At 47.4% G+C, this 12,564-nt stretch overlaps 1 protein-coding gene across 1 annotated transcript in view; it reads left to right on the top strand.

The window, feature by feature from the left end:
- USP20 (ubiquitin specific peptidase 20) overlaps positions 1-12,564 on the top strand; it is a 66,830-nt gene that overhangs the window by 17,634 nt on the left and 36,632 nt on the right. Inside the window, exons 7-11 of the mRNA XM_083160865.1 lie at positions 2,343-2,412; positions 2,491-2,604; positions 8,239-8,317; positions 8,813-9,164; positions 10,751-10,888. Coding sequence (XP_083016991.1) covers positions 2,343-2,412; positions 2,491-2,604; positions 8,239-8,317; positions 8,813-9,164; positions 10,751-10,888 — 753 coding nt within the window. The remainder of the gene's footprint in view (positions 1-2,342; positions 2,413-2,490; positions 2,605-8,238; positions 8,318-8,812; positions 9,165-10,750; positions 10,889-12,564) is intronic.

Genomic DNA, 12,564 nt, shown 5'->3' with positions numbered 1-12,564 from the left:
TCACGGTATGGCAGCAATTACAGCCGACTTGTAGCCTCAGCCACTAATTGAACTTTCTACATTTCTCTTACATCAAGTTGGGGGACACTGGAACATTGGGCTATAGAAGGCCTAATTCACCTAATCGCTAATCAGCGTTTCCCGCTCTTCTGTGCATGTTCGCTCGCCGCAGCCCTCTTACAAGAGGCTTCAAACTGGGAATGATGCCACTGCAGTGACGGTGTGGGTGCTGGCAGCGCTGTGTTGGGTGGGCGGTGATGCATTGTTGAGTGGGCACAGTACAGACACTGGAGGCTTGCCCGGACCATCTGCGGATATTTTGTAATCACATGGTTGGGAGGAAGCAGCTGCAGGGTTTGGTGTCAGGATCTTGGGCACGTACACATTTACCCCAATGCTCAATCTCCTTCCCCTCTATACCCTGGAAATTTGCCACTAACTTCACCAGTGCCAGCTGGATATAGATTCTAGTTCTGCCTATGACAGAGCTATTTTTTGCAAAGTTTGTTATGTAACTTTTTTTTTTTTGGGGGGGGGGGGGGATGCATGAAGCAGACGGATGATATACTATGGTTGGTGCTTCTTGCCTTGCGCTTTTATGTATTTATCAGTGCAACGAGGAACTATGAGAATGGGAACAGCAGCAATGGGTGCTAATAGGGATCGGCATATGTTCTAGATGGATATCACCACTACGCACGGCAGACACATACACCCCATGGTCATCGCGGCAGCAATGGGTGCTAATAGGGATCGGCATATGTTCTAGATCAGTGGTAGCCAACCCTAGCCCTCGAGAGCTACCAACAGTTCACATTTTCCAGACAACTTAGCTGCTGCACAGCTGCACTCATTAATCACTGACACATTTTAAAAGATCCACAGATGGAGCTAATTAGCTCACTTGTGATTCTGTGAGGAGACCTGCAAAACATGCACTGTTGGTAGCTCTCGAGGACTAGGGTTGGCTACCCCAGTTCTAGATGGATATCACCACTACGCACGGCAGACACATATACCCCATGGTCATCGCGGCAGCAATGGGTGCTAATAGGGATCGGCATATGTTCTAGATGGATATCACCACTACGCACGGCAGACACATACACCCCATGGTCATCGCAGCAGCAATGGGTGCTAATAGGGATCGGCATATGTTCTAGATGGATATCACCACTACGCACGGCAGACACATATACCCCATGGTCATCGCGGCAGCAATGGGTGCTAATAGGGATCGGCATATGTTCTAGATGGATATCACCACTACGCACGGCAGACACATACACCCCATGGTCATCGCGGCAGCAATGGGTGCTAATAGGGATCGGCATATGTTCTAGATGGATATCACCACTACGCACGGCAGACACATACACCCCATGGTCATCGCGGCAGCAATGGGTGCTAATAGGGATCGGCATATGTTCTAGATGGATATCACCACTACGCACGGCAGACACATATACCCCATGGTCATCGCGGCAGCAATGGGTGCTAATAGGGATCGGCATATGTTCTAGATGGATATCACCACTACGCACGGCAGACACATACACCCCATGGTCATCGCGGCAGCAGTGGGTGCTAATAGGGATCGGCATATGTTCTAGATGGATATCACCACTACGCACAGCAGACACATACACCCCATGGTCATCGCGGCAGCAATGGGTGCTAATAGGGATCGGCATATGTTCTAGATGGATATCACCACTACGCACAGCAGACACATACACCCCATGGTCATCGCTTATCTGTACATATAATGAAGAACTTCTATCGCTGTGTGGTGTAGTTCCCTGCCGAGAGGTTGCGGCATCTCTGCCCCCTGCCATGTTCTAGCGGTAATAACCTGTGCCGGGTATGGATTGTATGGTCGTATGCCAATATCATCAGATCAGTTATTTATAAGGATGATGAGATCTGATACGCTTACTAATAATAGTAATTATAGATAAACTAGTTAAAAGCCCGTCACAATGACAGCTTCTGCAATGTACTGTCACTTTGAGCTGTGACAGTTTTTAACCCACAAACTCTCCACCCCACCCCCCAGTCCCTATCTGCGCCTACCCCCAATCTCTGTCACAGCTCCCTCTCTCCATATCCAGCAAGTCTGAAACAGATCAGTGTCCCTGCAAAAATTGCATTCACTCTCTGTTATGACGTATTTAAGCACACAAAGGAGTAATTTGGTCCGTCGCGTGGCCTCTAGCGGTCACTGGCGGTACGTCACCCCATACAGGTGAGAAATAATTAGCCTTTTATATATATATATATATATATACAGATTGTTCCTTATTGTACTATTTAGGTGTCACAATCTCCCTTCTTTCCAGGCCTTACAGGGATGAAGAACATTGGGAATTCTTGTTACATGAATGCGGCTCTGCAGGCCCTCTCTAACTGGTGAGATGCGGCCTACTCCATGCGGTATTCTAGGCCTCAGCAAGTCTCTCAGTAACACTATCCCTGTCCTCCCCGCAGCCCTCCGCTGACGCAGTTCTTCATAGAATGCAGTGGCCTTGTGCGGACAGACAAGAAGCCGGCGCTGTGCAAGAGTTACCAGAAACTAGTTTCCGAATTATGGCACAAGAAGCGGTAATAGACATACCTTGCCCTGGGTAACTTACAGCGTGTACGGGGGGATGGAAGTGTATGCATAATATACCAGTCTCCGTACTGTGTGTATGGCCCTTCAAATAGTCTTACACCTTCCAACCACACGGGGGAATTTTTGCAGAAGGGGAGGGGCCGGTGTAGCCCGAGAACAGTGTTTGCACAATTGGTGATCAGTAGAACCTTCTGATTGGTTGAGAGAGTCTTGATCCCTCCCACTGCTACTACATGAATAATTAGTGTGACTGCAGCCGTCTGTTCACATTATTGCAGATTCCTATGGAAGAGACAAGATGTTAGCATTTATTTGAACTGAATTAGTGACCCAATGGTGCTTCTTAGTAAACGGTGCAGCGGAATAGCGCCACTGGCAATGGACGTCTCAGTATTGGTTGCGCCATTTTCAAGTTGCAGATCATATTGCGGAAAAAGGCGCAGCCGTGTCTGCGTGCAGGTCTGATAAGGCCCAGGTGCTCTATTGTTTATGACACTTCTTTAAAGTGGAAGATCAAATCTTGGCTAGAGATATTTGGAGAGAGATAATGGTTATGGTATATTAGACTCCTCCCATCACTCTGTGCCCCCACAATGCTGCCATGTATGTGCTGCCTGCTGACTACACGTGTGATGTGATGGGTTGTGGTATATTAGACTCCTCCCATCACTCTGTGCCCCCACAATGCTGCCATGTATGTGCTGTCTGCTGACTACACGTGTGATGTGATGGGTTATGGTATATTAGACTCCTCCCATCACTCTGTGCCTCCACATTGCTGCCATGTATGTGCTGTCTGCTGACTACACGTGTCATGTGATGGGTTATGGTATATCAGACTCCTCCCATCATTCTGTGCCCCCACAATGCTGCCATGTATGTGCTGTCTGCTGACTACACATGTGATGTGATGGGTTATGGTATATTAGGCTCCTCCCATCATGTTGTGCCTCCGCAATGCTGCCATGTATGTGCTGTCTGCTGACTACACGTGTGATATAATGGGTTATGGTATATTAGACTCCTCCCATCACTCTGTGCCTCCACAATGCTGCCATGTATGTGCTGTCTGCTGACTACACGTGTGATGTGATGGGTTATGGTATATTAGACTCCTCCCATCACTCTGTGCCCCCACAATGCTGCCATGTATGTGCTGTCTGCTGACTACACATGTGATGGGTTATGGTATATCAGACTCCTCCCATCACTCTGTGCCTCCACAATGCTGCCATGTATGTGCTGTCTGCTGACTACACGTGTGATGTGATGGGTTATGGAATATTAGACTCCTCCCATCACTCTGTGCCCCCACAATGCTGCCATGTATGTGCTGTCTGCTGACTACACATGTGATGTGATGGGTTATGGTATATCAGACTCCTCCCATCACTCTGTGCCTCCACAATGCTGCCATGTATGTGCTGTCTGCTAACTACACGTGTGATGTGATGGGTTATGGTATATCAGACTCCTCCCATCACTCTGTGCCTCCACAATGCTGCCATGTATGTGCTGTCTGCTGACTACACGTGTGATGTGATGGGTTATGGTATATCAGACTCCTCCCATCACTCTGCGCCTCCACAATGCTGCCATGTATGTGCTGTCTGCTGACTACACGTGTGATGTGATGGGTTGTGGTATATCAGGCTCCTCCCATCACTATGTGCCTCCACAATGCTTCCATGTATGTGCTGTCTGCTGACTACACGTGTGATGTGATGGGTTGTGGTATATAAGACTCCTCCCATCACTCTGTGCCCCCACAATGCTGCCATGTATGTGCTGTCTGCTGACTACACGTGTGATGTGATGGGTTATGTTATATCAGACTCCTCCCATCACTCTGTGCCTCCACAATGCTGTCATGTATGTGCTGTCTGCTGACTACACGTGTGATGTGATGGGTTATGGTATATCAGACTCCTCCCATCACTCTGTGCCCCCACAATGCTGCCATGTATGTGCTGTCTGCTGACTACACGTGTGATGTGATGGGTTATGGTATATCAGACTCCTCCCATCACTCTGTGCCTCCACAATGCTGTCATGTATGTGCTGTCTGCTGACTACACGTGTGATGTGATGGGTTGTGGTATATTAGACTCCTCCCATCACTCTGTGCCTCCACAATGCTGCCATGTATGTGCTGTCTGCTGACTACACGTGTGATGTGATGGGTTATGGTATATTAGACTCCTCCCATCACTCTGTGCCCCCACAATGCTGCCATGTATGTGATGTCTGCTGACTACACGTGTGATGTGATGGGTTATGGTATATTAGACTCCTCCCATCACTCTGTGCCTCCACAATGCTGCCATGTATGTGCTGCCTGCTGACTACACGTGTGGTGTGATGTGATGGGTTATGGTATATCAGACTCCTCCCATCACTCTGTGCCTCCACAATGCTGCCATGTATGTGCTGCTTGCTGACTACACATGTGACGTGATGGGTTATGGTATATCAGACTCCTCCCATCACTCTGTGCCTCCACAATGCTGCCGTGTATATGCTGTCTGCTGACTACACATGTGATGTGATGGGTTATGGTATATCAGACTCCTCCCATCACTCTGTGCCTCCACAATGCTGCCATGTATGTGCTGTCTGCTGACTACACGTGTGATGTGATGAGTTATGGTATATTAGACTCCTCCCATCACTCTGTGCCCCCACAATGCTGACATGTATGTGCTGTCTGCTGACTACACGTATGATGTGATGGTTTATGGTATATTAGACTCCTCCCATCACTCTGTGCCTCCACAATGCTGCCATGTATTTGCTGTCTGCTGACTACACGTGTGATGTGATGGGTCATGGTATATTACACTCCTCCCATCACTCTGTGCCTCCACAATGCTGCCATGTATGTGCTGTCTGCTGACTACACGTGTGATGTGATGGGTTATGGTATATTAGACTCCTCCCATCACTCTGTGCCTCCACAATGCTGCCATGTATGTGCTGTCTGCTGACTACACGTGTGATGTGATGGGTTATGGTATATCAGACTCCTGCCATCACTCTGTGCCCCCACAATGCTGCCATGTATGTGCTGTCTGCTGACTACACATGTGATGTGATGGGCTATGGTATATCAGACTCCTCCCATCACTCTGTGCCTCCACAATGCTGCCATGTATGTGCGGTCTGCTGACTACACATGTGATGTGATGGGTTATGGTATATCAGACTCCTCCCATCACTCTGTGCCTACACAATGCTGCCATGTATGTGCTGTCTGCTGACTACACATGTGATGTGATGGGTTATGGTATATTAGACTCCTCCCATCACTCTGTGCCCCCACAATGCTGCCATGTATGTACTGTCTGCTGACTACACGTGTGATTTGATGGGTTATGGTATATCAGACTCCTCCCATCACTCTGTGCCTCCACAATGCTGCCATGTATGTGCTGTCTGCTGACTACACGTGTGATTTGATGGGTTATGGTATATCAGACTCCTCCCATCACTCTGTGCCTCCACAATGCTGCCATGTATGTGCTGTCTGCTGACTACACGTGTGATGTGATGGTTTATGGTATATTAGACTCCTCCCATCACTCTGTGCCTCCACAATGCTGCCGTGTATGTGCTGTCTGCTGACTACACATGTGATGTGATGGGTTATGGTATATCAGACTCCTCCCATCACTCTGTGCCCCCACAATGCTGCCATGTATGTACTGTCTGCTGACTACACGTGTGATGTGATGGGTTATGGTATATCAGACTCCTCCCATCACTCTGTGCCCCCACAATGCTGCCGTGTATGTGCTGCCTGCTGACTACACGTGTGATGTGATGGGTTATGGTATATCAGGCTCCTCCCATCACTCTGTGCCCCCACACTGCTGCCATGTATGTGCTGTCTGCTGACTACACATGTGATGTGATGGGTTATGGTATATCAGACTCCTCCCATCACTCTGTGCCTCCACAATGCTGCCATGTATGTGCTGTCTGCTGACTACACGTGTGATGTGATGGGATGGGTTATGGTATATTAGACTCCTCCCATCACTCTGTGCCTCCACAATGCTGCCATGTATGTGCTGTCTGCTGACTACACATGTGATGTGATGGGTTATGGTATATCAGACTCCTCCCATCACTCTGTGCCTCCACAATGCTGCCATGTATGTGCTGTCTGCTGACTACACGTGTGATGTGATGGGTTATGGTATATTAGACTCCTCCCATCACTCTGTGCCTCCACAATGCTGCCATGTATGTGCTGTCTGCTGACTACACATGTGATGTGATGGGATGGGTTATGGTATATTAGACTCCTCCCATCACTCTGTGCCTCCACAATGCTGCCATGTATGTGCTGTCTGCTGACTACACGTGTGATGTGATGGGTTATGGTATATCAGACTCCTCCCATCACTCTGTGCCTCTACAATGCTGCCATGTACGTGCTGACTACACGTGTGATGTGATGGGTTATGGTATATCAGACTCCTCCCATCACTCTGTGCCTCCACACTGCTGCCATGTATGTGCTGTCTGCTGACTACACGTGTGATGTGATGGGTTATGGTATATCAGACTCCTCCCATCACTCTGTGCCTCCACAATGCTGCCATGTATGTGCTGTCTGCTGACTACACGTGTGATGTGATGGGTTATGGTATATCAGACTCCTCCCATCACTCTGTGCCTCCACAATGCTGCCATGTATGTGCTGTCTGCTGACTACACATGTGATGTGATGGGATGGGTTATGGTATATTAGACTCCTCCCATCACTCTGTGCCTCCACAATGCTGCCATGTATGTGCTGTCTGCTGACTACACGTGTGATGTGATGGGTTATGGTATATCAGACTCCTCCCATCACTCTGTGCCTCTACAATGCTGCCATGTACGTGCTGACTACACGTGTGATGTGATGGGTTATGGTATATCAGACTCCTCCCATCACTCTGTGCCTCCACACTGCTGCCATGTATGTGCTGTCTGCTGACTACACGTGTGATGTGATGGGTTATGGTATATCAGACTCCTCCCATCACTCTGTGCCTCCACAATGCTGCCATGTATGTGCTGTCTGCTGACTACACGTGTGATGTGATGGGTTATGGTATATTAGACTCCTCCCATCACTCTGTGCCTCCACAATGCTGCCATGTATGTGCTGTCTGCTGACTACACGTGTGATGTGATGGGTTATGGTATATCAGACTCCTCCCATCACTCTGTGCCCCCACAATGCTGCCATGTATGTGCTGTCTGCTGACTACACGTGTGATGACCTTCTGTAGTATCTTGGTGGGGTCCTGTCATTATTTTTATTGTCTTATGGGGTCCCAGAGCTAAATAGTTTGAGGACCCCTGCACTAGTGTTACCCTAGCGCACATACACCAGCCATCAGAGACTCACCTGGCCTCTAGCTGCTGTGTTCCTCCTGTGCCTTGTGGTAACCGTTTCTATTCATCACCATGACCACTATATGTTTGTGATCGGCAGCGGTCTGGTCGGATCTGTCCACACCACATGTGATTATTTAGCGGTCTGTGTAGCCTGGTAATGAAGGGTCTCTGTAAGTACATTTCTGTGTGACATTTTCCTGGTTATACTTCTATCTCGTACCCAGCCCCAGTTACGTGGTGCCCTCTAGCCTGTCCCATGGAATCAAGCTGGTTAACCCCTTGTTCCGAGGATATGCCCAACAGGTGAGTCACAACATTAGGTCTCACATTCCACTTTAATGCTGTGTACACACGGTCCGATTTCCTTTCCGATGTTAACAATATAGTCAACATCGGATCGGAATCGGATGCAGATCGCAAGGGTTTCAACCCTTGCGATCCCGATCCGATCCCGATGCGCGTTCACGTATCGGAAGCCAGAAAGTCTTGGCTGCCTTGTCTATATAGTGCAGATATGCACTATATAGTCAAGATAGGATGCAAATTGGATGTGCCTTAAGATCCTATCCACGATCCTATCTGATCAGATCGTGGATAGGATCTTAAGGCACATCTTCCGTGTGTACACACCATAATTCATTGTGATATCATTTTATTGTGCTTTGTATTCCTGAGGTTTGTGCCCCTCGTGTTCCATTACTCACCCACTAGTGCACTTTCTGCTTCTAGTGCTGAATGCTTGTTTAAAACAGGACCTATTGTTGATACGCCAATAAACGGGGTGCTTGTATTTTACAGGACACCCAGGAGTTCCTTCGCTGCCTCATGGACCAGCTGCACGAGGAGCTTAAGGAACCCGTACCTACTTACAACCAGGAAGAGGAAGACCGGGAGGATCCGCGGGAAGTTGAGCGCGGAACAACAGAGGATGACTTTCTGTCCTGTGAATCCGGCGGAGAAATGTGTGATGGGGAATCGGGAGGAGGGGTGGGCTCGCTGGCTGAGATGGAGCTGTTGATCCGTGAAGACACGGGGAGGTCAATCTCAGAGAAAGAGAAACTGAAGGAAAGAAGGCTATCATACTGCCACCGGAGAACCAGCTCCGAGCAGGTGGATGAAGACGCTGATGTAGACACTGCAATGATACCAGGTGCGGCAGCCATACAGCAGTAGCTAGATAACATGGCTCCTTGTGCTGTGTTACTCACAAGATGCTCAGAGGTTCTTCGCCACTTGTTTGTAAAAAGTAAAAGAACTGGTTAGTCCACAAGGTGGCAGCGTTGTAGTTGTATCACTAGTTAGTCCACAAGGTGGCACTGCTGTAGTTGTATCACTAGTTAGTCCACAAGGTGGCACTGCTGTAGTTATATCACTAGTTAGTCCACAAGGTGGCACTGTTGTAGTTGCATCACTAGTTAGTCCACAAGGTGGCACTGCTGTAGTTGTATCACTAGTTAGTCCACAAAGTGGCACTGCTGTAGTTGTATCACTAGTTAGTCCACAAGGTGGCACTGCTGTAGTTGTATCACTAGTTAGTCCACAAGGTGGCACTGCTGTAGTTGTATCACTAGTTAGTCCACAAGGTGGCACTGCTGTAGTTGTATCACTAGTTAGTCCACAAGGTGGCACTGCTGTAGTTGTATCACTAGTTAGTCCACAAAGTGGCACTGCTGTAGTTGTATCACTAGTTAGTCCTCAAGGTGGCACTGCTGTAGTTGTATCACTAGTTAGTCCACAAGGTGGCACTGCTGTAGTTGTGTCACTAGTTAGTCCACAAGGTTGCACTGCTGTAGTTGTGTCACTAGTTAGTCCACAGGGTGGCACTGCTGTAATTGTATCACGAGTTAGTCCACAAGGTGGCACTGCTGTAGTTGTGTCACTAGTTAGTCCACAAGGTGGCACTGCTGTAGTTGTATCACTAGTTAGTCCACAAGGTGGCACTGCTGTAGTTGTATCACTAGTTAGTCCACAAGGTTGCAGTGCTGTAGTTGTATCACTAGTTAGTCCACAAGGTGGCACTGCTGTAGTTGTATCACTAGTTAGTCCACAAGGTTGCAGTGCTGTAGTTGTATCACTAGTTAGTCCACAAAGTGGCAGTGCTGTAGTTGTATCACTAGTTAGTCCACAAGGTGGCACTGTTGTAGTTGTATCACTAATTAGTCCACAAGGTGGCACGGTTGTAATCGTATCACTAGTTAGTCCACAAGGTGGCAGTGCTGTAGTTGTATCACTAGTTAGTCCACAAGGTGGCAGTGCTGTAGTTGTATCACTAGTTAGTCCACAAGATGGCAGTTGTATCACTCGTTAGTCCACAAGGTGGCAGTGCTGTAGTTGTATCACTAGTTATTCCACAAGGTGGCAGTGCTGTAGTTGTATCACTCGTTAGTCCACAAGGTGGCAGTGCTGTAGTGGTATCACTAGTTAGTCCACAAGGTGGCACTGTTCTAGTTGTATCACTAGTTAGCCCACAAGGTGGCAGTGCTGTAGTTGTATCACTAGTTAGTCCACAAGGTGGCACTGTTGTAGTTGTATCAATAGGTGTTCTGTTATTTACCGCCGCACATTATCCAACATGGTGGAATCTGTGAAACGTTAAATTACCATAGGAACAATGCTTTATTTGTAAATCACTGTTACCAATACTGTATGTATTAGATTGAATATTCTAGAAAATCAGGAAAATTCACACCCCAATTAAAAATAGGTTACTTAGCGTTCCTCTTCTCCTCCAACCAGAGCCTGACAATGAAGCCTACATGCACTGCTCCTCCCGGCCTTGCAGTCCTCACCCTACTGATGCGCATCCCAAACTTTCCAGTAGTCCTCCTCGCTCCAGCCCTCTACGCTCAGCACACACCTATATCTTAAAAAAGGGTAAGTGGGCAAATTCATGTAAGAGCTAAAGTTTTGGATTACCAACCAATATTGCACTAAATCATAGCAGCCAATCAGACACTGGCTTCCATTGTAGGGATTGCACTAGACAGGTAAAAGCTCTTTTCTGATTGGTTGCTGTATAGATAAATTGAAAGAGTTATGTTGCATCCATCACGAGCCGCTGTCCTCTCCCATTACGCCAGTGTAGAGGATCAGTGTCCTCTTTGATCACACCCGGTCCTGCTCATTGGGTTATCACTTTAGCTATATATAAGACACTGTAACAGAATCTGCTGCACTATATAAGACGCTGTAACGCATGGGTCCTCAAACTGCGGCCCTCCAGATGTTGTGAAACTACAAATCCCAGCATGCCTTGCCACAGTTTTAACACTCCCTTAGAGAAAAACTGTGTCAAGGCATGCTGGGATTTGTAGTTTCACAACATCTGGAGGGCCGCAGTTTGAGGACCCATGCTGTAACGGAATCTGCTGCGCTATATAAGATGCTGTAACAGAATCTGCTGCGCTATATAAGACACTGTAACGGAATCTGCTGCGCTATATAAGACACTGTAACGGAATCTGCTGCGCTATATAAGATGCTGTAACAGAATCTGCTGCGCTATATAAGACACTGTAACGGAATCTGCTGCGCTATATAAGATGCTGTAATAGAATCTGCTGCGCTATATAAGACGCTGTAACGGAATCTGCTGCGCTATATAAGATGCTGTAACAGAATCTGCTGCGCTATATAAGACACTGTAACGGAATCTGCTGCGCTATATAAGATGCTGTAACAGAATCTGCTGCGCTATATAAGACACTGTAACGGAATCTGCTGCGCTATATAAGATGCTGTAACAGAATCTGCTGCGCTATATAAGACACTGTAACAGAATCTGCTGCGCTATATAAGATGCTGTAACGGAATCTGCTGCGCTATATAAGACACTGTAACGGAATCTGCTGCGCTATATAAGATGCTGTAACGGAATCTGCTGCACTATAGAAGACACTGTAACAGAATCTGCTGCGCTATATAAGACACTGTAACGGAATCTGCTGCGCTATATAAGACACTGTAACAGAATCTGCTGCGCTATATAAGACACTGTAACAGAATCTGCTGCGCTATATAAGACACTGTAACGGAATCTGCTGCGTTATATAAGACGCTGTAACGGAATCTGCTGCGCTATATAAGACACTGTAACGGAATCTGCTGCGCTATATAAGACACTGTAACAGAATCTGCTGCGCTATATAAGACACTGTAACGGAATCTGCTGCGCTATATAAGACACTGTAACGGAATCTGCTGCGCTATATAAGACACTGTAACGGAATCTGCTGCGCTATATAAGACACTGTAACGGAATCTGCTGCGCTATATAAGATGCTGTAACGGAATCTGCTGCGCTATATAAGACACTGTAACAGAATCTGCTGCACTATATAAGACACTATAACGGAATCTGCTGCTCTATATATGACACTGTAACGGAATCTGCTGCGTTATATAAGACACTGTAACGGAATCTGCTGCGTTATATAAGACGCTGTAACGGAATCTGCTGCGCTATATAAGACACTGTAACGGAATCTGCTGCGCTATATAAGATGCTGTAACGGAATCTGCTGCGCTATATAAGACACTGTAACAGAATC

Source organism: Crinia signifera, chromosome 9 (assembly GCF_055691185.1).
Source record: "Crinia signifera chromosome 9, ASM5569118v1, whole genome shotgun sequence".
In the NCBI taxonomy this organism is placed as follows: domain Eukaryota; kingdom Metazoa; phylum Chordata; class Amphibia; order Anura; family Myobatrachidae; genus Crinia; species Crinia signifera.
The sequence above is the reverse complement of the archived record's forward strand: the minus strand, read 5'-3'. Positions and strand labels throughout refer to the sequence as shown.